The 25,735-nt window shown below is 37.0% G+C and overlaps 4 protein-coding genes across 5 annotated transcripts; 1 reads left to right on the forward strand and 3 right to left on the reverse strand.

Annotated features, from left to right (window-relative positions):
* Window positions 1-542: 542 nt before the first annotated feature.
* LOC103341319 (formin-like protein 2) lies at window positions 543-5,439 on the reverse strand. The gene is made up of 4 exons (XM_008244825.3): window positions 3,123-5,439; window positions 2,757-2,956; window positions 2,360-2,604; window positions 543-1,685 (listed from the first exon to the last, which is right to left on the reverse strand). The coding sequence occupies exons 1-4, from the start codon at window positions 4,625-4,627 to the stop codon at window positions 840-842; spliced, it is 2,796 nt and encodes a 931-aa protein (XP_008243047.3). The 5' UTR covers window positions 4,628-5,439; the 3' UTR covers window positions 543-839.
* Window positions 5,440-11,992: 6,553 nt separating this feature from the next.
* Window positions 11,993-15,360, forward strand: LOC103341318 (stress response protein). Its single transcript, XM_008244824.3, has 5 exons — window positions 11,993-12,335; window positions 13,530-13,631; window positions 13,994-14,135; window positions 14,225-14,271; window positions 14,835-15,360. The coding sequence occupies exons 1-5, from the start codon at window positions 12,249-12,251 to the stop codon at window positions 15,054-15,056; spliced, it is 600 nt and encodes a 199-aa protein (XP_008243046.1). The 5' UTR covers window positions 11,993-12,248; the 3' UTR covers window positions 15,057-15,360.
* A 564-nt stretch (window positions 15,361-15,924) lies between these two features.
* On the reverse strand, window positions 15,925-19,543 carry MPK10 (MAP kinase 10). The gene is made up of 5 exons (XM_008244822.2): window positions 19,089-19,543; window positions 18,640-18,907; window positions 17,570-17,902; window positions 17,069-17,249; window positions 15,925-16,337 (listed from the first exon to the last, which is right to left on the reverse strand). The coding sequence occupies exons 1-5, from the start codon at window positions 19,352-19,354 to the stop codon at window positions 16,162-16,164; spliced, it is 1,224 nt and encodes a 407-aa protein (XP_008243044.2). The 5' UTR covers window positions 19,355-19,543; the 3' UTR covers window positions 15,925-16,161.
* Window positions 19,544-21,761: 2,218 nt separating this feature from the next.
* Window positions 21,762-25,156, reverse strand: LOC103341316 (Haloacid dehalogenase-like hydrolase (HAD) superfamily protein). 2 transcript variants are annotated; one of them, XM_089042603.1, is made up of 7 exons: window positions 24,997-25,156; window positions 24,573-24,642; window positions 24,286-24,445; window positions 23,481-23,559; window positions 22,933-23,149; window positions 22,622-22,686; window positions 21,762-22,201 (listed from the first exon to the last, which is right to left on the reverse strand). In XM_089042603.1, the coding sequence occupies exons 1-7, from the start codon at window positions 25,087-25,089 to the stop codon at window positions 21,947-21,949; spliced, it is 939 nt and encodes a 312-aa protein (XP_088898729.1). In that variant the 5' UTR covers window positions 25,090-25,156; the 3' UTR covers window positions 21,762-21,946. The 2 variants fall into 2 exon arrangements, with proteins under 2 accessions (XP_088898729.1, XP_008243043.1); XM_008244821.2 differs by having other exon boundaries at window positions 23,481-23,562.
* Window positions 25,157-25,735: the final 579 nt, after the last annotated feature.

Raw genomic sequence — 25,735 nt, forward strand, 5'->3', positions numbered from 1 at the left:
TCTATACCACATGATGTGGCATATCCATATTATATGCCACATTAATTAAATCAATGAAGTGTATTTTAATTAAGGCAATTAGAAAAAAAAAATACTTGAATAAATCATAAAATAAAAGAAAATATCAAATAATTTTAATTGATGTGGTTGTCCACCTCAGTTGCCACATAAGATGGTATACAAATGTGGTAAGAGTAGCATTATTCAATAATTATTGCTAAACAGGGTTTGAGTTACTGGCCTCCATATCTACTGCTACGCTATTGAATGCTTTCTTTCTGTAGGGCATCCCCTTAGAGCATTCATTCATTTATTACATCACTCAACCCAAATAAGAGCATCGGCATCTATCCGTTGTAGGAGAGGAAGCAGCTACCTAATTTATAGGGTTCGATGGTATGAATTTTCCATTGATAATCGCTTTATCCCTGTCCTGTGCCTTGCCTGGCTGCATGATATATACTGTGGGAAGGGAAAGTTGGCCTTTCCAATATTTCAAGTCAAAAGTAAGAGCGAGAGAGCGAGAGAGAGAGAGTTGGGAATAATTACTGAATCACAAGCTTTAAATCCAACTAACAAATTTACATTAGATCAAAACAAAATAAAATTGTGCCACTACAACTTTATTATCTTCTGATACGGATGATATAATTCCCCTCTATATATATATTACACAAGATAAACAATTCCAAAATCTTGTGTGTATATAAATATGTAAGTAGAGGAAGGGTGCTCAGCTCAACCCAAAAAGACGAGATCAACTTGTAAGATTCAGCCAAAAAGCTCCAGCCCCAGATAAATGCTCATCCTTTCCCATCAACACAGCATAAAATCAAACACTAAGATGGCGAGGTTTCTTCATCTGAGGAGGAACCATAATGCTGCTGCTGCTGCTGCTGCTTTGCATTGAATCCAGGAAAAACTGGCGGATGGGTTGGATTGGCAGGCATTGGAAATTGACGGGCTGACCCAACTATAGTTCTTTCATTAACTTTGCCGACTACCTTGCATGCCTGATCTAGAACAGAAAGAAAATCTCTCACCACCATGAAAATTCGGAACGGATGAGCTTCTTCCTTCACTGAGTTCCCATGGAAATATTCTGTTAATTCCTTTACCAAAGAGAATGCGAGTTTCTCTTGAGCTTGAATCCTTACAATCTCTTCCGCTGCCTTCTTTAAGAACCCACTCATGGACTCACAGAACTTGTGGCTACTATCCTTCAATGCACTTTCTTCAATTAATTTTATAACTTCTGCTATTTGTTTAACTCCTCCAGCAATTTTTTCAACTTCTTTGCTCAGTACTTCTGAATCCATAGCAGCAGCCTTCTTTACACTGGTGAGCTCCCCACTCAATCCTGAAACAACTTGCAGGCCACGCTTCCTAAATTCAACATCATCTCGAAAAGAAGATGAAGATTGTTGAATTTCCTCAGCTGTTTGATTCTGATTCATGCCAGAGAGACGAAAACCTTCAGCTCTGGTTATTTCCTGCACAACAAAATGCAGTAGAGTGGTTTTCCCATCAGCTCCCTTTATATCTACAAGTTTGAGAAGTGTGTCAAGCTTGAAGGCATGGGCATCGCCACGGTTGGTGCCAACATTCATGCGATTCCCAGTTTTGAGCACCGCTTCAAGAAGCTTCAGGAACATTCTGCTGTTCCTCAGTTCTTCACAAGCAGCCTGTAGAAAGGAAGTAATGTCAGCAGTGGATATGAATTGCCAACAAAATCAGGCCAAGTTGAGAAGCATAGGTGGATATGAATTGCCAGGAAAACTACATCGTTTTCCTTCAGGCAATAGGAAATTGACATTACTTGAGGCGACAGTAAGAGAGTTCAGTTCAGTACAATGGATTATAATTAAAACAACAATTAATGTCACCACATAATGCATAAAAACTCATATTTCCATTACATATAATTTAATTGAAGTAGAAAGCTCACAAAAAAACAATCACCAAGTTCTTAAAGCCAGGGTAATCAGATAGATACCAAGAACAAGAAGACATTGACAAAGATTTTAATATCCCGAACAGCAGTAACAAGCAGCATACATTTTTTCATAACATAGGAGCTTTACACAAGAAAATTTAAACTAAACGAAAAAGTATCGAGACATATTCCTTTTTTTTCACTGTTCAACTTTTTGACTTGAATAAAAGCTCATGAGACATAATCAAAAGTCTCTCTGACCATCATCAAAAGTGACACGAAGGTTTGAAATTTAAAAGACATGTTTATTAGCTCCGATGAGATATTTGATGAATCCGAACAAAATAGAAATTAAATGATAGGTTCCTTTATTATGAATGCACATAACAAAACAAATATATAAAAGAAAACACAAAGATTTACCTCCAGAGTTTCAAAAGACCTTTTAAGATAATCTACTTCTGAATCAAAACTGGCAATGTAGAGCATTGCATCCACCCTCTTAAATGCGAAAGGTATATCAAGCACTGCTTTCAGAAATTTCTCAGCTGGGCCAAGCTTAAATGGTGATTCATCTTTGAACTCTCTGAGTTTGCGTTCCTCCTCTTTGGTTGGAGCCATCTTTAATAGACTTTCAAGAAGTTCTGTCCCAAGTGCATCTGAATTTCCTGCTTGCAAATTTAGGAAAGTTCACAAAAATGCAAAGACATTTGATGAAATTGGACAACTTGCAATCCAGAAGCAATTAGATTTAGTAAGGCAAGCATTGAATATTATTCGCATCATGCAGCAAAAAGATTTGTAGAAACTTCAAATTAACCTTCCACAAGGGCCTCGCAGACTTCATCAATGGTGACATTAAGCGCCCTTAACAAAATTGCAATATTCTGGGACTTCTTTGGATCAAGCACTCGGTTCTCCTGGTTCAAAGAGGGCAGAATCTGTCGCCGAACATTATCATTTGGTGCCAAACTCGAATTATTTACCATAAACAGCGTCTCAATCATTTCCTCATTCAACCTGCCACCCAAAACAAGATTCTACAAACTTAAGTAACCAAAAAAACACCGACACAATTCACTAATAAAAGGCAAGCTCAACGAAACATCCACTCTAGAACAAAAGGTTAAAGATCACACTTTTAACACCCAAAAAAGAAAAGCGAGGAGTTTGGTTATTGTCTTACTGAAAAGAGCTTGACTTCAACTGATCCCACACCATGGCGCGGTCTGAGCTGGCCCTAACTTTATCCCAATGCAAAGGTTTCAGTTTGGGCTTGGGAGTCTCCTCGTTCTTTTCTACAATCGCATCGCTCTGTGATCCTTCACCACCCAAAACCGGTCCCGAATTCTGAAACACACGAGGCCTGGAAGGCATGACAAGAGCCGGTGGCCCTGAGTTCGGCCTCGGACCGGCCGTAATTTCCCAGAACCTCGGCGGTGGTAGAGGCGGAGGCGGTGGTGGCAATCTTATCGGAACGAAACTCTTATTTTTCACCTGAGGCTGGTTCTTCAGCCCCAAAAAGTCCGAATTTTTTGAAGGTGAGTTCTGGCTATTCGCTGAAACCGAACCCAAACCTCTCTCCGATGATGAAGACGACGAAGACAATGATGGGGACAATGACATCGGTACCGGAGGAGGCCGAGACGGAGCGGCGAAATTGATTACCGAATCCGGCGACTTTGATTTCAAGCTTCTGGGACTCAAATTCAACGTCGGTGAGACCGTATGAGACCCAGAACTTGTTGGGGAAGCAGTTTTCGAACATGGGTACGATGCTGTTCTTGAATTGAAGCTTCTGCTTCCAAAGTTTTCGCCTTCTACGGCCTTAAACACTCTGTCCGAGGTTTTTGCTAACCCGTTACCATTTTTGGGACTCGCGGAAGACCCTCTGGGAGAAAAGAACTCCTCTTCGTCGTCGTCGTCAGAACCCAGTTGGGAATTCTTAAAGCTCCGTCTGAAATTGTGCTTGGGAAGTGGTGGAAGCGGCTTCAGCTCCGGTGATCCAAGTTTCTGATACGGTGGCGAGCCGGACAAGCTCGACACCCCGAACGTCAAGCCCGCATTGCTCGTATTCGGGGCGTTTTCTTCGTCAGTTCCTCGGGCATTGACTAAGGTTCCGAGGTAGAGGAATTCGGTGCTGGTATTAGGCGTACTACGTTGCTTGTGAACTGCATCGGAGGTGGCCGTGTTTGGCGGGAACAGGCGGAGGCTGTCGGTTCTGGAAGCCTTATCGTCAGATATGGTGGGGTCAAGCTTCCGGCGTCGACGATAATACAGCAACGCGGAGGCGGAGGCGATGATGATGAAAGCAGTGAGAGAAACAGAGACGGCGATGGCGACGACGTGGCGGTGGGAGGATGAGGAGGAGGAGGTTTCGGGAAAGAGTAGAGAAGAAATGTTGGCTGGGAAGGAGGTGAGGGCAGTTGGGGAGGGAGGGGTGGGTGGCGGGGAGCGAGAGGAGGACGAGGGAAAGAAAGGTTTTTGAGGCGGGGTTGAAGAGGAGGAAGAGAAGGGTAGTTTGGGAATTTGGGTGGGTTGGGATTGGGGAGAGGAGGATGGTGGTTGTGTTGGAGGTAAGGAATCTAACGGGACAAAGGGTTGGTGGAGAAGGTGGCGGGGGTGGTGGTAACAAGTGGTGGTGGTGAAGGAGACGATAAGCAAGAGGATCAGAAGAGTGAGGGCCGGCATTGTGGTTGTCAGAGTTGAAAGCAAGCGTCTTTTTTGTTGTTCTTTGGGTTTTTCCTTATATACTTTGGATTGGCAAGTAGAATGGAAGAGAAAGGTGTGTTCGCTGAAAAATGAAAAAGGAGAGTTAGAGATGGTTTGTTGAAGAGAGATTGCAGACCAACTCAGTAAGTGTGAGGTTTTAGGAAGAGAATGTTCTTCTTGGTCAGAGAGAGAGAGAGAGAGAAGGCGAGGAGAAGGTCTACATGGTGGTGGTGGTGGTGGGTGTGAGTGTTATGAGGGAGGGAGAAGGCAACAGTAGAAGCAAAGAGAATGGTAGTTGTTGATACTTGAGATTTGAGATCTCACAAGTAGACGAGCAAAATCCCATTTACAACAAGTGACATACTAAACTTTTTCTCCACCTGTGGGGATGGGGAAAGAGAGAACATTTGATTTGAGTGAACTGAAAAAATACACAGTACACAGTGAAAGTAAAGTGATGATAATTATGAGCCTGTAAACTCTGGGAGTGGAAAGTAAAGATGATATCTTGAAGAAGATTTTCTTAATGGCAGGGAAGAGCGGGAGAGAGAGTAGAGAAGAGAGAGGAGGTCAAAAATCTCTGACAGATAGGAGAAAAACATTGCCGATGAGTATTATTGGGATTTGCACTTTTATTTTGCTCTGTCCTTGTGCGAAAGATTCTTACTCTACAATTATCACCCACACTGGTGCAGCGGTGCTGCTGCTGATGGTGAGGATTAGCTGTTTACACATTGGAGATGTGAGTGAGTGTAGATAGATAACAAGATGGATAGATAGGTGAGGAAGTTAAAAGAATGAATCAAAAGGAAAGAGAAAAAGAAGAAACTCTTTTTTTCACAGTATACACAATTTGGTAGAATTTTGAATAAGTGGTAAAAAAATCTCCTCCTCGCTGGTGAGTGATGAACGGGGAAAGAATTAGAATAGGGAAAGCCTTTTTATGGGGATTGACTGATAGAGGACCTACACGCTCTTTTTGGTGCGAAGGGGACATTTTCATTTTTGTATCTATTCTATACTATTGGGTGCCTATCATCTCACCTGGTCACTGCTGCCTGCTTGGTGTCTTCAACTTATTGGAAAAAAAACTTTCTTGTAACGGGTGATATCCCCATCAGTATCACCCAATTAATAACATAATAATACTTGAAAATATTATTGTATGTATCATTGTGTCGTTAATCGGGAATAGTCAAAAATGTTATTCATGTTTCATCTCCTTGTATTGTAGTAGACGAAGAACTCAGGTCTGTACGCGCATACATTTACAAAGCCCTGCTGCTATGCTAATGCTAAAGCTAAAGCATAAAAAGAGTGAATTATTTTTTTGGCGTTACAAATGCCTTTTCATCTACATGTTCGACCTTAAAAAAATCCTTTTAAACGGATTTGAAATGATTCTTACATAACAATGGGAATCTAATGATGACCAACTTTCTTTTTTTTCAAATATCTGTCTTTGAATCTTTGATCATAGCTTAATCAATATTTTTTTTAAACACATGCCCTTTATCAAGAGAAATTAAATTAAATAACAAGGGGGTGGGGTCGTATTTTCCTATAAACCCTAAAATGGTTTTTTAAAAGCTTTTGGTATTGAATATGGACTACTTGTTGGGACCATCGGGTGGAAGTTTTCCTAGCCATCTATACCATTAATTTGCCGGGTTGCCATAATACTTGAAAACTACATCGATACGAAAGTAGTTGCTAGACAGCTTAAAAACTCCTATCAATTAACCATGATGACATTTATTCTATGACACGAGTCATCATTCTTCACTCACATTTTAAAAAGGCGCAAGTGTTGTTGGCTTCAAGAATCTTATTTAAGTTAAAGTTCCGTCATTTAGTGTGTTTTTTAAGTGATTCTTACATAATTAAGTTTCATCTCGGATCATGAAATTTATTTATTTATTAATCAAAGTTATGAAGGGATGAGGAATTTTCTTACACACTCTATCAATGTGTGATAATATGATTCAAATTTGAAACAATTGATTTACAATTCAATACTCTTTTTTTTTTTATGGACTAGACCATATTGGCCCGATTTATTTAGACTTAAAACCACAAGATGAAAAATATCACGCAATTTATGATTTGTTATGAGAAGGTGTGCTCTACTCTGGTCGGGGTTGGGGTTGGGGTTGGGGTCGGACAGAAAAGAAAATAGTGTTGAGATTGAGAAGTAGTGGAATGAATTGGCTACAAATTGTTGGAGCATGCAAAAAGCATGGGAAATATTTAAGATGACACATTATTAATTAATTAAGGCATGCATGCCTACTAGTAATACACCTTATTTAATTCAAGTATTGACTTAGACGGCTCGAACTTGAGTACAAAGAAGTGAGTTGAGACGAAGAGCTGTTTGAAAATAGTTTTCCTATACGTAGTATAGTTCATTAAGCAAAGCTTATTTATGTTCCATATTTCTTGTCATCACGTCCACCACCATCTGATTAAACTATGCATGCTCACCCCCTTCCATCCTTGAATGATTGAATAAAAAATGAAGGGCATACATGCATGCATGACATTGAATTCCACTAAAAGCAAATAAAATAACACAAAAATCCTAATCAAGTTTGTCTATTCTATAGCGCTAGCTACAGGCTTAATTTTGAAAAATCATGATAGAAAATGACTACCTCCCCCACCACCACTACTCCACCAGCATATATGTTGAGGGTAAATTGGACCTTTATCCTTGTGACCCCATGTTCATGTGGTATTGACTGAGACATCCCTATGATTTGTGTAAGTATAAGTATTCTTGATTCTTGTAACGTATAAAGTCGTTTTCCATGCGGCTTCAAACACCACAAACAAAGCTAGCTAGTAGCTAGGATTGGGTTCGTGTATATTTATATCAGGGACCCATTTACGTACCTTAAGGCCAAAACAAAACACACAGAAGATAACAGAAATATAAGTCAAAATAAAGAAAGAAAATTACAAATAAACAGTCAAGTCCTTGAGGTACTTGACGAGGAGGAAGTTGTGGCACTCAAGCCAGCCACTGCATACATCGTCGTCATCATGATCATGATTCATCATCCCACAGAAAAAGAAAGGCCGGAAACGACACCGTAAGGACGTCGGCGAAAATCAGCAGGACAAAAGTGAAAACAGTAGGCCGTACGTACAGATGTAGAAGAAAGGAGGACGTGAGATATACATATAGTAATAGTACTGAGTGAGTGGGATATGGCATGCATGCACAGTGCAAACCCGTGAGTTGGCGTGGTTCACGCATTGACAATTTGGCCTATAATTAATATATATAAAACAAAGCAAAGGGCCTGAGCGACAGAGAACCCGGAACGCGTCGGTTTTAGGGGCTCGTGCCCAATCTCTCTCTCTCTCTCAATCGTAGCCTGCAATCTGAGTCTGAGTCTGCCATATGTATATACCACAGGCCACAGCACAGCACACACAAAATGATAAAAGGGTCTGGGAGAGAAAAATATTTCTCTTTGTCCAGCTGCTGTAAATCTTAATAAGTTGCTGTACGTGATTAAAGAAAAACATTTTATGCCTAACGTTTTACCATATTAAGAAGGACAATGATTTCCCAATTTCTATAAAAAAGGAGTGTAAGTGAATAAAATAGGAGAAAAAGGAGTGGAAAAATCACCACTCATAAAAAATACTAACACTCTTGGATATTTATCGATTATATTGTCTTTTTTCTTCTTTTCTTTCTTATCTACTGATTTTTTATAAGTTGGAGCTCATACATTCCTTTCAATCGCATTATAACATATTTGTGATAAAAAGATACATTTTGTAAAAATTATTTTTGAATATGTCTTTGATTTACATGAAAAAGAAGGATGCAAGCAGTATCTTAGTAATTTTGGTACATGATGAGTGGGTCGACAATTATATATTATCACGGAGCAAAACCCCTTTTCTGTCTCGATCTTTGTAAAGAAAGAGAATGTTAACAACAACCAAGGTTTTGGTTGTAACTTGTAGAAATAATAATAATCGTATATTATTTGTACACAGACAGAGAATAATAGTATGCCTGCCTAAATAATAATATTATTAATTCGGGTTCAGACTTTAGAGTTTGGAAAAGAAAACAAGTATATTGTTTTGTGTTGTCCAATGTGAAGAGTAACTGCGTAGTGTTCAGGGGGAGGGGGCACTAGTAATAATCTGAGTGCTGCTGACAGATTAGATTCTAATAATTCTTCTACTTTTTATAGCTCGAAAGAAAGAAGCTGTGTTGCTATACCTAGTGTTGCTTTCTTACCTCAATCAAGGCGTACAGTACTGTACAGATGTGGTTGGTTTCGTATAATTCATTGACTTAATCATCGACGTAAATTATATATTAATATACTGCAGCAATTACTTATCAATTAACCTTCATTATATCAGTATAAGCGATAACATAAACTACATCAGGAAAGAATTTCTCACACATACCACTAAAATATCATGAAAAGTCAATACATTTTTCCAATGTCCTAGACCCCATCGGCCTTCATTAGATTAGATTAGAATATGTAGTGTTGCTGTCGGTGGTAGCTTTTGATTGTTTTTCATCCTTCCTTACTCAAATATCAAAGTGCAAAGTTCAAAGTATTGGTTGCTTGGCAGTGGCCCACTCATGTCATGTATGTACAAAACGTACTGCTGCCTTATAAGTTAATTATATACAAATTTATAAATAAACCCAATCCTAGACATGTATTTATAAAAAAACTCAAGCACTATTTAAACATAGAAACACACCCAAAATCAACCCCAAAGTCAACTTTTTGGGTGTGTTTATAAATGGGTTTTGAGTGTGTGTAATGATGGGTTTTGGGTGTGTTTATATGTTTAAATAGTGCTTGGATTTTTTTATAATTTCAACCTTCATTTTGGGTGTTTTAGTGAAACTCCCTTAATTATATATATGGAATAGATTGGTTCCAATCCAAAGACAGGCGAAGCAAAAGGATGTCAAACAACAGATCGGCTAGTCAGAGAGAGACATAGCCCGTCAGCAACTCCAGAGCCCACCACTCAACCTCAATATCTATAATATAGCAATATAGCAAGAACCCGCCCTGCATCGTTCTTTTTTTTGGGTCAAACAGAGAGCCCAAACTCAAATCTGCAAAATCTGGAAAACCCTTGAGTTTGAACAATTATATCAAATGAATGATTTAATGATATGATTGCGGCAAGAGCCCCTAGGTCCCCAAATGTGTTTTCAGCGTCCAAGTCTTGTCAGGATAAAAGCTAGGCTTTACCAACTTGGGCAAGTCCAAAGATAAAACTTGCCTGGACTGCTACTTAGACAAGCTGACCTAATATTGATGTTATTAGTCAATTTAAATAACAATAAATTTTTTTTTTTTTTTAAAACCAAAATTTTCATATTTTTTTTAATAATAAATATCTAGCCATATTCTTCACTTCCCACACCAAAACTGCTTTAAATGGTCAAAATATCGAGATATTATCGATAATATTGCGATCTGAACTTTCAAAAATGAAAGAAAACTCACTTCACACGTGCAGGGGTTCAAACCCCTTCCCCATTCTAAGGTTTGCAGCCACTTAAACATCACATCAGTCATCACTTTGTGATAATAAGCTATGGAATATGTATTTATAATATATGCAAGCTGTTTCTCAAAATAGAAATTAATGTAATTACTTATTGTTTTATATTTTTGATCAGTTACTTAATTACTTAATATAATTTATTTCTTTTCTATTTAATCCATTTAATGTTATTAATTATTTTATTATTCATTATAAGTACTTACATTACTAAATTCTCCTTCAAATTGTTGCTTAATTACTTAAATCTCTATAATTATTTTCTTTGTTTACTACTTAATTCTTCCTTTGATAAATTTATTTATGTTCTTAGTTAATTTTCAATCTTCACTATTATTTTTTAAGTATGGTAAAGTGCCTAATTTTCATGAAAAGTCAAGTTGGTTTAATTATTTTTCAATTTTTGATAAATAATAAATATAAGAACGTGTACCATGTCCAATGAATAATGTGAAATAAGGTTATACATGTATCTTACCATGCAATTTATAAAGTGTAAAATATTGTACTAAAAAATGATAAATAAATTACTATGGGGTGTTTAATTCTCTTCATTAATTACTCCATATTTTCTAAGTCACAGAGTTTGTCAGCTTCGCAATATAATCAACTTAAATCACTCAAACCCACTATGCAATGCATTTCCTTCCAATTTTTTGTGTCAAAATAATAGATGACTGACTAAATAAACTTCTTCTAAAGTTTCATTAAAAATTTCCATGTATTTATCACAATTTTCGTGGTTTTTATCCAATTTTTATCGATATCGATATTTTTCCGATATTTCTATTATTATTTCCGTATTTTTGAACCACCGATATTTCCGAAACTATTGATATTTAAGACCTTGCCTTTTACTATGGCAAATGGATGGAAATGCCCTAATAAATAAATGCAAACGCAGTATCTATGATTTTAATCATACACTAGAAAAGATATTGTAAGGATTAAAAACAATTTTAATGAGACTAACTAGTTTTTTGTCTAATTCTTAAAGGGCGTTTAGTATCATATTCAAATAGGGAACTAAAAAACTTTGATTTTTTTAAAAACAAGGAGTTCTTAAATATATTTTAAAGATTCAAAAACTTGTTTGGTATGCAACTTGAAGACTGTTTTCAAATCTTAAAAATTCAAGAACTTGTGGGTTGTTAGAAACAAAATGAAAAAACATATATTTTTTGTTTTTAATAATTGGGGTGTTTTTTAGTTGTTCATGAGTTTGAGTTTTTAAAAGGGAGTTTCACTAAAACACCCAAAATGGATGCTGAAATTATAAAAAAACCTAACACCCAAAACACTTTATAAACACACCCAAAACCCATCATTACACACACTCAAAACCCATTTATAAACACATCCAAAAAATATACAATTGTTGATTTTGGGTGTGTTTCTATGTTTAAATAGTATTTGAGTTTTTTTATAAATACATGTATAGGATTGGGTTTATTTATAAATTTGTATTTTTAAAAATAGGGCTATCAAACAAGTTTTCTTTATTTTGGACTCAAATTCTGTTTTTAAGTTTAATACCAAACATGCCCTTAATATTCCAATATCATCTTATAATGAATTTAATTTAGTTGATATACTCTTTTAATATAACTCTTGATTTTGAAGAGAAAACTCACGGAAATAAAATGAACGGTTCAGATTAAAGGGTGGTGGTAGATTGGTGTGTATTATTAACATCGGGTCGGACGAATCAAGATCCAACACGTCTCAAGGTCTCACCCAACGTTGTTGTTGTTGTTGTTGCTGGCTCTGCCTCGCCTCACACCCTCACCTCTTCTTTCTTGTATCACATCACATTCATGCGACCCTCACCTCGTCTTTGAAAAACCTTTGCCCAACCCAACCTCTACTTGTTTCTCTTCCTAAATTCTCTCTATCACTGCATGGCTTTTCGACCGTTAATACTCTAGCTACTCATATCTTCTCCTTCGTTCCCCTTCTGGGTTTTCTTCGATTCTCTTGGCCTTTCTCCATTGATTTCTCTTTTTAGGTCTCTTTCAAAATGGGCAAAAATCAAGCTTACAAGGCTATGCAGAGAGCCAGGCTCGGCTCCAGCTCTGCTGGCCCTGATGAGGTCGAAGACGGCATGGTTTGTACCCTTCCATACTACCCTATCCAATTTCAATTCTACTTTTTCTTCTTTCTTTTCTTTATTTTCATTTCAATTTGTCTTAATTGCTCGCGTTTCTTCTTCTCAATTAACCGCTTACTATGCAATTCAATTTGTGGTTCTGGTGGCTAGGGTAGATTTCAAGGAAACTTCGTAAGTTGTAAGATTGAATCTTGGTTCGTAATGGGTATATTGTAATTGTTGACTGTTTACTCAATTTCTGGTTATAGGATCTAATTCTCTAGGATTGGATTGGATGTTGTTCCTTAAAATGAATTATTTATGGCCAATTTCAAGTGAATGAATTCTTCAATACAATTTGTTCGCATAAATATGTCCAGTGTTGAACAGCACTGTTGACTGTGTTGATAGATAAAAATCAAGCTCTTTTAGAGGTAGAGGGTGTGCGTAGCATCCTAAGTAGGATTTTGTTGGTTTGTTTCAGTGATTATGATTATTCACAATTGATGGGATGGGAGTAGTCTGACCAATCAAATCAAATCACCTGTCTGAAATTTTGCGGGATAACTCTATCAGAATCATGATAATGATTAATCTATCTTAAGAAACTAAATTTCCCCAGTTAGATGCCATGCCACCCATATCAGTTGTTGTCAGACAGGGCATGTTGCTCATTCCCAACTTTCCACGTCACCCATGTATCCATTTTCTTCTATGGGTATATATATGCAGAAAGAAATCTATGTTAATTTGAAGTAGGGTACCATTTTAACTTGTAAGATAATTGTTGAATCTTTTTTTTTTCCAAGTTTTCAACCTAAGACAATCCTACTGTAACCTTACCACTTGAGCGTGCTCTAAAATCCAATCTCACATTTGGGGTCAAACAATTGTCAAATAAAAGTGTGGACATTGGCATTGTTTGACAAGCATGTGATTTGCACATTGTTTAGTACAGGAATTTTACTTTAAAAATATAATGAGTTACAAAATAATTAAACTCAGTAGTTTCTTAGCCAATTTAATATTTGGTGGAGAACTTCATTACTCCGATATGGATTTTAATCATAATAGGCTCTGTAGTTTTCTACATATGGTGAGATTTACGTATGTTTCATCTTTCTATTAGAGAATTGACTTGATGATTCAATAAAATACATGCATCCTGGATGTTTTATTTTCCTGTACTTTCACTGATGAGGACTGTCGCAGGTGGATGGTTCATTTCATTCACCAGAGTGGCATGCTGCTCGTTTGGCTAGCCTCAAAACTTCTCATACCATTACCTGGGAGGAGTATAAAAAGAAGCAAAAGGTAATTTTTTTTCTTTCTTTCTGTGTTTCATTTGTCTCTATATATTTCTGTGGATGTCTTACCTTCCTGTATTTTTTGAGAAAGAACCTTCCTGTATAGTTTATATACAGAATTTGTACCTGTTGAAAGAAGAAAAACCCTTTGAATATGGTGTGTTGTTGATTTTTTTTATTTTTATTTTATTTTTATTTTTTTAAGGAGACGAATTTGAAATATTTTCAGAATTGTTTTTTTAAAATAAACCCATTTATCTAGTTTTCTTATCTATTTGCTCCCTTTGCATCTTTTTTTAGGTATATGCATTTCTAGCCATCTGCACTACATCCAAATTTTCAGTTAATCTTAATGTATTGCTGTACTAGGAAGATGAAATTAGAAAGGGAGAACTGGAAAAAGACACTGATAGAATGATGAGAGAATACAGAGCTCAACTGGATGCCGAACGGGCTCGCAAGCTTGCCAATGGAAGAAACCACTCCAGTAGTAAGTCTGATCGCAAAAAAGGTTGGTGTCGTGGACATGGAAATTTAAATACTAACCTCTACCTTGTTTTTACTAGCCTCTTTTCTGAAGGTGAATCTATGTCATTGCAGATAGGAAGGATAAAGATTTAAAGAAACGCAGCAGCAGAAAGAGAAAGGTACCTTTTGCCTGCAACTTTTTGTTGTTGTTGTTGTTGAGTGTGCGTGTGTTTTAATTGTTTGCCCATATTGAACACATGTGCATTAGAGGTAAAAATGCTTGCATGAATTGTTAAATTATGGTACTAAGTAATAAAGATATATGTACATCCAGTAAAGATAAGGCCACACCCTTTGTCAAAATTTTCCTTACTGCTCTTACTACATAGTTTCTTAAGTTTGTGAACTTATAAGCCATAAAGATTATTAGTTTTAAATGAAGCTTATGCACTTCCATTATTTGAAATGTGCTAAAGTATATGTACTTCATTTGTAGTTCATTAAAAGTGACCTGTCATGCTGATCAATTTTGGGTAGCACTTCCATTATTTGGTTGTTACCTATTTCTTTTGAGGGCAATGTTATAAGCTTCATGCACTCCTCTTGTTTTTGCTTTAAAAATTATAAAATCTTTTGATTTTAAAGTGTGAGAGAACAAGGTGCGAGTGTGAATGGTAGTTTGAATACCTCAATCAAGAGAATTAAAATCTGAAGTTTCCTCATTTCACTTTGTGCTTTGTAGCATTCAAGAAGGAGATCTTCAGAGTCTAGCTCCTCAAGTTCATCCTCAGAATCTTACAGTAGTGAAGAAGAAGAGAGAGATTCGAAAAGATCCAAGTCCAGGTCTAAGAGAACAAAGAAGGAAAAGAAGCACAGGTCAAGGACCAAACACTCCAGCAGTGACGATGACGAGGCTGATGGTCCTGTGCCACTTTCAAGATTCTTTGGGAGCGTGAAGAGCTAACAACATTACATTAGCTTTTGTCGTGTATCTTCCTACAATAGGAGATTAGTTTGAGATGAGTTTGTTCTTTATTGTTTCCTTCTTCCCTATAAGAATCCCGTTGTTTCTCTACACGATATATTTAGTTGCCTTATCATTGATGAGGTTGCTTCCTATGGTAGAGTAGTTTGGTTTATTCATCTCATTCGGTATAATCAGTTGTATGAAAAGAATTTGATGTAACAGGATTATAAAGCCTTATGTGAGAAAAAATGGAGTCATTTTAACTCTCCCAGGGTTTTCCAAATGGGAGGTTCTGCAACAATTTGATGCTGCCATTGCAATTTCATAACATGGCTCGCTGCCCGTTTTGGTTTTCGTCAAGTGGATGTTTAGAAACACAGTGAAAAACTATTTACAATATGCGAAAGGATAATAATTACCAATTGGGGATTTTTTATTTTTAGGGTTTAGGATGTTTCTCTCGCATGCACACACTATGCTATGGGGTTTGAACCTAATACCACTGGTTTGCAAGCAAATGTCGTTTTTTCACTGGACCATACCTCAGTGGCACCAATTGGGAATTTTTAAGTGAGTAGAAATGGTTAGCCAGTTACCCTCCACGACGCGATCCTAACCAGTGTATTTTGTGAGCCCTACAACTTCTTCATAGTGGCTTTCTCCACTTCACAAAGAACCTCGAAATGATTCTATTTCATTAATATTCCACCTATGATGTCATTGGGACAGAGATGTCACTCCATGAGAGATTTACACGGGAAAGATAAAACCTGAGCGCCATGAAAATGATTAACAAGGTAAGGATAAATGAAGCAAGGATAGAGATAGATCTTTATTACTTCTCAATTTTTAGGAAGCAAACGTGTTGAAGAAAATAACATATTAATTCATCAGCAGTATGCCCAATTCAACAATTAGATAGATCAATAGAAAGCAAACTGGCGGATACAAACACATTACCGTTGTTCCCAGTTAATCAAATAATTCCAATCTAGAACCTTTCCACTTCTGGATGGAACATATTTACATGAAAAATAAATCCGATGATGACCAAACAAACGGAACATAGATGAAAACCCACAATTGCATTGCATGATTCCTCTCATTGTGGCTGATACTCGGGGTTAAATGCAAGTGCCTCTCGGTAGATCAGCTCTTTCATCTGTTCCTCAGTCAGTGCATGCTGCTCAAAGTCAAAGCTGAAGGGAGTCATGCAAACAGGCTCATCACTGATGTCGTGGAGAGATGTTAAGTAGGGGTGAGCTAGGGCATCTTCAACTGTAACGTAAGGAAAACTCAAGAAATTTGAGCATCAAAACTAATGTGAATGTAAGACTATCAACATAAATGCTCACATGTTAACTTTTACAGTTCCAGCCAACCTATGAAAGTAAGCATGGTAAATAGCTTGAGATCAATTTTTAAACTGAAAAAATATATCCAAAAAGTAGCATCGGAAGTGTAACATCAATAATTTCTCTGTTCCCAACTATAGAGGTTAAAAATGTTGATGGTGATTATGTCCTTCATACGAGAGCAAGGAAGAAATTGGAGACGAAAACCTACTATAAGGTGTTCAAAGGTAAAAAGGGGTTGATTCCATGGATGACAGCATGAAAGGTAGGAGCTCCTGCTAAAGCATCATTCTCTTGTGGAAATCATACCCACACAAAATATTAAGCTTAAGGAAAGGCAGTGGAAAGCTGGCCTTCCACGTGTAAGAAGATGTTTTAATAAAGATACTGGGAGATCTAAACTTCAGCAAAGGATTTGCTGTTTTAGCTCGAAAGTTGTATGGAAAAGAGAAGAATGTGGAGTTTGTAGATGTACTCGTGCAAGATCCACATGGGAGTAGTAGATCCACTCTTTTGACTACATATGAACATGGCATACTAAACAGGAGGCAGAAACAAGTAATGCTGAGCCAATAAAGCACATAAGAAATACAGATTACAGATACTCTGATTTTTTTAATCGGACTAGTGATCATTCGAGTAAAGGCAACTTACCTGTAATTCTCTTTGTAGGATCAAATGTCAACATCTTTTCAACAAGATCAATAGCTGAAGGATGGACGTGAGGGAACTTCTCAGTCAATGACTGTCGACGGTGCGGAGGAAGCTGCCGAATATATCTCTTAGCATTTTCATTTAAAAACCCCAGCTCAGTCTCTGATGGGGTGCCAATCAGCTGCAAGGAGTTGTGATGATTAACCACACTGATTCATAGATATCTACACTACAAACGTACGATTTTAGAAACATGAAGATTTTCAAATTCCCTATTCAACACCAAATGGTCCTAATGTGAGACATGCTTATTATTCATGACCACAGAAAAAACCTAAAATTTAACAATAATGTCAATGAGGAGTGCTAATAATGCTATTTAAGGACCCTGTACCATGAAAAATAATTATGATATTTCTTTCTTAAAGTAATCATCCATCAGATGATCTTTGGTTCGCGGAAACAAATGATTTATGACCAGACAAATATAATTTAAGTTACCTCCATAAGCAGACGAAGTTGATGCACATGATCTCTGCCAGGAAACAATGGCTTCCTATCCATCAATTCCATGAAAATACAACCGACCGACCATACATCAATAGCTGCAGTGTAATCTGAAGAGTTTAACAGAAGCTCTGGCGCACGGTACCATCTTGTAACAACATATTCAGTCATAAAATCAGTCTCGGAGGTGACTCGAGCTAGTCCAAAATCACATATTTTTAAGTCACAGTTGGCATTTAGGAGAAGATTGCTAGGTTTTAAGTCCCTGTGCAGAACGTTTGCAGAGTGAATGTATTTCAATCCGCGGAGGATCTGATATAAGAAATACTGCACGGAAAAGGAAGAAAAAGAAGAAGGAAAAAACAGTAATTATTTGATCTTGAGTCTGATCTATATGGTCAGAGATTAAAACCAGAACTTAATGACAACTAACATAAAGAAAAAGACTCTGAACTTAGATGAAGGAGATGCATTTGGTGGGGTGCGGGTGGGGATATGTAGCACAATATAACCATAAGGATGTTTGCACCTGCTTTTATAGACCCAAGCACATAAGAACTGATAACTACACATTCTGCCAAAGATCCCAGGAAACTTATTACCTAAATGTAATGTACAACCTGGTGATAATAGCTTTTTGATAGGAACTAGAAAAATCTAGCTTTCAAACCAATGCCCCCAAGGAAAACAAACAGCATAGGTGAAAAAGAAAAAGGCTTGAAGTCTAATTTCAAGTTTACTCAAGAACTCTTGTTTACAAGGAGCAACTGTTCTAATCAGTTTTTATCATTATCAATGAGAACAGCGAGAGGAATGTTTTTTGCTCCGCAACTGTCCAAATTGTTGAGAAAAAGATGCAGACGCGGCAAAGAACTTGTCTTTTGTCAGACTTGTAACCAGAAATGGTACAAAATAACCAATACCACATAAGAATACCAAGACACTCATCTTCGCTACAAATACAACACAAAAGAATGCTCTTTGTCTCAACTAAAACCTTATTTACAGACTTAGCATTAGGTAATTGATATTCATATTAAGAGGAGAAGAAGAAGAAGCAGAACCTGACAGTGCTCCTCGGAGAGTGCTTGATTGGATCGAATGATTTGATGGAGGTCAGTGTCCATTAGCTCGTATGCGATGTAAACATCATTAAATTGGTCCCTCCGCGGTGGAGGGATTATATCCCTAATTGCAACAACATTTTCATGATCCATATGCCGCAGCAGCTTGATCTCTCTCAGAGTCCTCTTCGCATCGATCTTGTTGTCGAACGCATTTGCAATCTTCTTTATCGCAACGTGCTCGTTCGTCTCCGAATTCAAAGCAGAACTGTATATGTTTTTGTTAATTTTCAAGATTAGTAAGTTATACGATCAAATTTCCCCAAATTATGAATCTTTCGTTTTCATTTTTCAATTTTCATTTTATATAGAACACAAATAACGCGAAGAGAAAGAAACAGAAAAAGAAAAGGAAATGGAAATGGAAGAATGAACAGAGAGAGACAGACCAAACGATGCCGTATGCGCCTTTACCGATGGGCATGATAGGGGGCTTGTACTTGGCGGTGACCTCGAAGACGTTGCCGAAAATGTTGTACTGAATGAATCGGCCGCCGTGGCTCAGCGTGGCCGGAATGCTCTCGACTCCGGGAATGACCGGATGCGGTGGTGGAGGATGTTGCTGTGGGTGGGTAGAGTCGGCTTGTGCCGGTGGTGGGGCCGCCTCTGACATGACGGTGTCGGCCGATTGAGCTGCCGAACCTCTTGCCTCCATTTTCGGTTTGATCGATACGATATCGATTGTTTGTTTGTTGATTTTGTAGTAATGGCAGTGAGAAGCTCTCAGGCTCAGCCCTAATAAGCTAAGAAAGAAAGAAAGTGTTTGTTGTTTGTATGGTTGATGATCGTAGAGGAGAGAGTATAATAAAATTGATTCTAGTTATGGAACTTGACCTGTGGAATTGATTTAATAATGGTGCGCTTCTTATATATTTAGTTTCAGATTGTGTTGTGTTTCTGTTTATTTATTTTTGTGCCATTTTGGTCAGTGTCAATTTGTCAAACAGATCTAACGAAACTTCTATTTTCCATTTTATTCAATTTCTGCAACAAAATTAGCATGTCTACGCCACTCCCTTTTCTTTTCTTTTTTTCTTTTTTTCTTTTCTGAATTTATGAATTTGATTTCGATGTTTTCACTTAATTAGGATAATTACCGTCTTAATGCATTTTATATGTAAATATGAAGGACAATAATTGGAATTCCATGTGCTTGCTTATCGTACATACATTTGTTAACTTGTAACTAGAAACATAATTTGCATTTTATATGTAAATATGAAGAAAAATAACGTCCTCGACCTTGAAGATTAATAAATTATTTAAAAACTTCTTCTTTCTGAAAATAAAATAAAATTGTGGGCTCATATCTATGAATTCGGTATGATTTGAAGTGCCCCTGATTTTATTGAGGACACTGCTCTCTTAGAAGATTCTATGTTTAGGGGTCAGACTGTTTGTACCCATTGTCATTCTTTTGAGCAATAAATTTACCTCACCCTTGAGAAATAAACGCAGTCATTTGTATTAATTAAAGAAGCAACTCATCAGTTGTGGGCGTTGTGGCTGGCAGTTACTTCTTTCTTTCTTTCTTTCTTTGGGCCTTGTCGCTTGCGCTTTGCCTCATTTCGTTTTGGTCTTTCAGCCATTGCCAATTAGGGGGGCCTACTTACTTGTATTCATTCTTGATAGATAGGCCTGACGTGCCTTGTTTTGGTGCCACCATTTCCTTTTCGTTTTACAAACTGTCTGTCTGAGTTTGGTTTTTCGGCGCCACACCACATCCCTCTATCAACCCACCCTAAGCCCAATTACCAATAGTTAATGAAGAAAAAAACTCCTGAAATCAAACCCAAAGAAAGTAAGGAAGGATTACAATACAAGAAAAACCAAATCATCAATCGATGAAGCAAGCAACAACCACTTATTCATCATCCCAATTCGACAAGTTTTTTATATTTTGATTATAGGGTTTAGCGCTAGCGGCGGAATTTCTTGGTTTATATTCATAGTCTTCCTCTTCCTCCTGGAATATTCATAGTCTGCTTCTGCTGGGTTGGTTTTGGTTAGGTTTTCCTTGCTTGGTACCTATAGCTTTGCTTTTTAATCCTGTTTTGAGTCTTGTCTCGGCAATGCATTATGCATGCTATATATATATACTACTCCAAATTCTGTACTTGTTTAGTTTTTTGTTTAAACAAAACAAAACAAAAAATACAAGGAAATTCGACGATTACTTAGTTATACTTACTAAAGATGATTGATTATTCGGAAACTGACGATGATGTTGAAATTAATATAATATCTAATGATATGTTGTTGTTAACTTGTTATACAAGAACCCAGGTACCCTCGTGCATGTCCAGCTATGATGTTTAATGGCTTTTGCGGCGCCACTAAGACAGACACAGAGTCACAGACGCTGTTTTGAAAGATGCCGGCAAGCCATGCTCAATGTATACCCGAAAAACACAATGCTCGTGTTATTGCGTGCGTTTGTGAATTTTGTTGAATATCGATCAATCAAACAAACAAACAAGAAGATTTATCAAACATGTCTTTCTATCCCGATTCCTATCCTATCCTATCACCACCCCAAACCACCAGCCACCACCACTATCCTGATTCCCTTTATCTGTTCTGTTCTGTTGTGTTTTGTTGTAATAAGAGATCGATGTAGGAGGAGGGAGCCTAGCCTAGCCTAGCCTAGCTCAGCTACGCTACTAAAGATTGTCTTCTCTTACAAATTAGTTATCAGTTCTTGTATAAATTTCTAGACAGACAAGATTATCCAATGAACAAGTCCTTTCCTCATTTACAAACAAATTTGCTTATTTTCCTCTCTATTATCAATGCATCAACATATATACCTAACATTTTCCACTATATTATGTGTTGTTCTTCTTGTTACTACCACCAAACCACAAGTTAACCTCAATAATAATAATAAATCTTATTTTCTTTTTCCTTTGGAAATTATAACCTGAAAATCAATTGAAAGATGATCCATACTGAGCATGAGATATCCAAATGAATCGAAAGATTCGCATTTGGTTCATTGCATTTGGAAAATCTCTTGAAACATAAAGCTGAATGGAACTGCTGAATACTTTCAGAATCGGTTTAAGAGGGTAAACTCCTAATTGATCTTCATTTATTCGTTAGAGCCAGATTACAAACTCCAATGGTATAAGCAGGTCTCAAACAATGGTAGCTAAAATATAAGTTTGCTCCAATTCCAAATAATAACTAGTCATCTTCCCTGCAGTTGTTGGAAGAAAGCAAATCTTTACAACGCGATTCTATTCTACCATGTAAACGCAGGTAACACGTATGATGGGTAAGCATCGTATTTGGAAGCAAGAGCTTGCACAGAAGATATATCCACAACGTCTCCAAAACTACTGAGTCCAAGTTCAGTTGCATGGATCCCAGCTGTGATAAAAACTGATTGGATTACAGCTGCATTTGCACCCTTAATGTCATGGTGAAGAGAATCACCCACTGCTATAGAATCAACAGGGTCTACACCAGCTAACGCCATTGCTGATTTGTAGATGACCTGTGTAAAATGCCACAAAGGTGTAAACTGGTCAGTCTAAAACTTTGCTAACTCTGTAACATATTAAAACCATTAAATAACTCAATGCATCTTACTTGCATAGCACTGATAAGCAAAAATGCAAAAATAATAAAGATTCCACAAGCTTAGGAAACTACAATATGAGAAACTGTGCATTGCAAGCAGCGGTGAATGGAAAATTTTATGCTAGGGAGCACCATATATATATATATATATATAAAATTTATACAAGGGTTATAGATCGCAAGCTCAGTATCTTGAGCATATTTACATACTTGGATGCAATGCAACCTAGAGCAAGAATGTGAGTCTAGTTCGTAAAGCAATATATATTAAGGGTAAAGTTATTCATATAATGATGTTGACAACGGTAACCAGAGAGCAATGTCATTAGATCACCTTATCAGGCTTGCCCATCCATTTCACTTCACCCCCCAGCTTTTCATACCTGGCAGCCAGAGTCCCTAATAGAAAATTTATTTACATGAGGCACACGTAAGCAAACAATATTAGAATTAACATCATGTGAAACACAACAGTAATAAAATCATTTGATCCGAGTTCAAAGTCAATTGATTAAGTTTCACATGATGTTGCTTTTGCCTTTAGGGAAATATAAGACCAGCCTAGTAAGTCATATATGCCCTTCTAAATATTGTGAAAATATCCATTTATATGGGTGTTGTGTTTAGCAAAAATAGAAGTTTTACCGGGCATTACACGCAAGGCTCTAGCCTCAACAGTCACAAAATCTGGATTGGCTACCACCATAGGGATGTGTTTAGCAGCACATTGTTCCAATATACTTTCCAGTTCCTCAAGTTTCATGGGAAGCGCATCACCAGAAGGAAGCCCTAAGGCTTCGGTACCATGGACCAAAATAAATTCAGCATCCTGAACATTCTCCACAACTTGTAATCCCAGGCCCTACAAGAGATTGATAAAGCCAGTTTTACAGTTAAAACTGGATCAAATAACATAAGGAAATAAGTAAAAGGAAAAAATTATTTCAAGCTTGAATCTTCTACAAATCATATTTGCCTGTAAAGGATTTCTTTCTTAAAACCAATGACCTAAATGATGATCTTCCCCTGCCTTTCTGAAAAGTAAAGTCACTACGCCTCAACATTCAAATAGGATCTTAATGAGCTAGGGGAGGAGGCAGGGGAGAAAGAGAGGCCCCAGATACTCCTTCAAGATAGTGGGATTAACTGGAGGAATGGAGAAAAAGGGTCTCTAAAGTTAACAATGGCTGTACCTCAAGAGATATGGCACCACGAGCACTCCAAGTCACATGAATGCAAGATTTTCCCAGTGCTGCAAACCAAGCATCATCTCTCCTTTTTCATAACAACATACAGTAGAAGTTACAAGAATCCTAGTAGATACATCAATAAGATAATAATAAAAAAGTGTTCTTGGAACACATAGCATTCCACTTCTCTGTTCAATAGAGGCATGTAGAGCCTACTGCTATAAAAGAGAAAGGCTGGACAGAAAGATTGAATACAAAAAAAATGCATAAACCGAAAAGCAGATAGAGGTGGCATAGAAATAATTAAATGATGAGAGACTTAACAGTTATGCAAAATAACATTTTAAACAAAATGTTCGAACTAATATTTTTATCATGAAAATCTGCATAACCATGGCTCCACAATTTAACATATAAAGTAGAGGCAGCACAAATTTAGAAACAATTTTAGAAACATCAGTTTCATAAACTTCTAATCCTAAAAGTTGGACTCTTTCGCATATAGGAAATTTGGAAGGAAAAAAAAAAAGGTTCTCTTTCTGGATGATACTGAGCTTAAACTTCAGAAATGAAACAGTTCATGGTGATATCAATGCAAATCAGCACAATTGTTACCATATTTTTGGAATACCTACATGCTAGTCAAACAGTTTTAAGCAGAGAAACTGGCAGATATTAAGTTGATAATATTACATCAAAGGCAAACTGTAAACTAGTCTGGCCTGTCCATCATCGGAGAAAGAACACCGAATGCATAATCTAACCTCAGATGATTTTAACATTTTACAAAGAATACATGGTGCCCAACCTTTGCAAGTTCTGATGAGTTAATTCTCCACTCGTGATGGCTCCGACAAACAGAGAAGGATCAAACCCAAGGCTTCTCAATTTCTCCATGGTTGTAGACGAGCGTCTTGAGGAATTACTTATAATTACCATTTTTGCTCCACTACTTGCTAGGTTTTTTACTGTTAAACAAGAACAAGGTTATAGAATAAGCACCGCCGCATTGCTAATTGAAAATAGAAAGACTTATGGGGTATCAACTAAAACAAAAGCTTACCCAAATGCCTAAACTAACAGATGAAAACGTACTTGTTGTGATTGCACCAGGATAAGGCTGCTTCCCGTCATGGAGGACTCCAAACTGATCTAAGAACCAGGCCTGCACCACAAACATCACCAGACATATGAATATGTGTACTTTGAAGATTTACAAAGCTTATGAAGTCAGTTCGAGTTCATAAAGTAATCATCTTGAAACTACATTAAGTCAGGCAGCTTAATTATGTATAAGACTTGGATCAAGCTAGGACAAAAGGTTTTCAGACTCGTTTTCTTTGAAAATCTGAATTTTTAAAGAAAAATGAATCATCAGAGTAAATGAAAACAGAGAGATTGGACTAACGACCCAGCTTCTTTCTCTTTCTAGTGAAAATTCTTGTCTTTTTATTTTCTTCTCTTAATTAAATAAATGTTCCTAAGAAAGCGAAATTAGGTGGTAATGCGAAGTGCGAACCTTGAAACGGTGGGTTTCGGCAAGCTGTTGAAGCCCAGTTAAGCTCTGGAATAGCTGAACATCATTCGATTGAACAGAGCATCTGGGCATCATCTTCTTTTTCTTCTTCGTCTTCTTGTTCTGTCACTTGTGTTCTGTCTGTGTGTGGTTGGTTTGGTACGTGTGCTTGATTGATATTACTTAAACACACGTGATAAGAGCGTGAGAAGTTGGTGAAAAATACGAATAAAATAGAGTTTTTATATAATAAAAAAAGCCAAAATATACATCTCATTTTCAAAAATGTCAGTTTTTATAAAATCTTTCAAATATTGCAAAAAACTCACTTAGATAGACACAAATGCTCTTAAAAATTAAAACCCACATAAACCTAAAAAGCAAAACCCTACTACACAAAGTTTGGAATCACACGCACGTCTGTAGCCTTGGTCGAACTATTGGTGAATGATGTTTTTTGTTTTCTTTCTGCATATTTTGTGCTTACTCGTGTAGTTGCTTCTTTCTTTTAATTGTTTCTTCATTTCTTTGGCTTGGTAGGAACAAGAAATTGAAATATTCATCAGTTTAGGTGTATTTTGATGGTGTGATAGTGTTTTGGGGGGAGGGGGGAGGGGGAGTGGGTTCTACTTTCTATTCTCTGTTCTCGATCTCAAAACTTGTTATGTCATGAAAGTTCCACAAATTTTAAAATTAAAACAAAAACTAATAAATTTAGGAAGAAGTAAGCCTATTATAGTAG

This window comes from Prunus mume, linkage group LG8, assembly GCF_029339155.1.
Source record: "Prunus mume cultivar Tortuosa linkage group LG8, ASM2933915v1, whole genome shotgun sequence".
In the NCBI taxonomy this organism is placed as follows: Eukaryota; Viridiplantae; Streptophyta; class Magnoliopsida; order Rosales; family Rosaceae; genus Prunus; species Prunus mume.

Bases quoted from the DNA above. Each gene is read 5' to 3' on its own strand.
- LOC103341319 (XM_008244825.3), bottom strand. From the start codon at position 4,627: ATGCCGGCCCTCACTCTTCTGATCCTCTTGCTTATCGTCTCCTTCACC. The intron at 2,957-3,122 runs GTAAGACAATAA...TTTGGGTGGCAG, and splicing joins TTGAAGTCAAGCTCTTTTCA to GTTGAATGAGGAAATGATTG. The intron at 1,686-2,359 runs GTAAATCTTTGT...TCCTTTCTACAG, and splicing joins GGTCTTTTGAAACTCTGGAG to GCTGCTTGTGAAGAACTGAG.
- LOC103341318 (XM_008244824.3), top strand. From the start codon at position 12,249: ATGGGCAAAAATCAAGCTTACAAGGCTATGCAGAGAGCCAGGCTCGGC. The intron at 14,136-14,224 runs GTTGGTGTCGTG...ATGTCATTGCAG, and splicing joins TAAGTCTGATCGCAAAAAAG to ATAGGAAGGATAAAGATTTA. The intron at 14,272-14,834 runs GTACCTTTTGCC...TGTGCTTTGTAG, and splicing joins GCAGCAGCAGAAAGAGAAAG to CATTCAAGAAGGAGATCTTC.
- MPK10 (XM_008244822.2), bottom strand. From the start codon at position 19,354: ATGGAGGCAAGAGGTTCGGCAGCTCAATCGGCCGACACCGTCATGTCA. The intron at 17,903-18,639 runs GTTCTGCTTCTT...TTTTCCGTGCAG, and splicing joins TCTCCGAGGAGCACTGTCAG to TATTTCTTATATCAGATCCT. The intron at 17,250-17,569 runs GTAACTTAAATT...AACTCCTTGCAG, and splicing joins AACTTCGTCTGCTTATGGAG to CTGATTGGCACCCCATCAGA.
- LOC103341316 (XM_008244821.2), bottom strand. From the start codon at position 25,089: ATGATGCCCAGATGCTCTGTTCAATCGAATGATGTTCAGCTATTCCAG. The intron at 24,446-24,572 runs GTACGTTTTCAT...CTTGTTTAACAG, and splicing joins TCCTGGTGCAATCACAACAA to TAAAAAACCTAGCAAGTAGT. The intron at 22,202-22,621 runs GTGATCTAATGA...CATTTTACACAG, and splicing joins GGATGGGCAAGCCTGATAAG to GTCATCTACAAATCAGCAAT.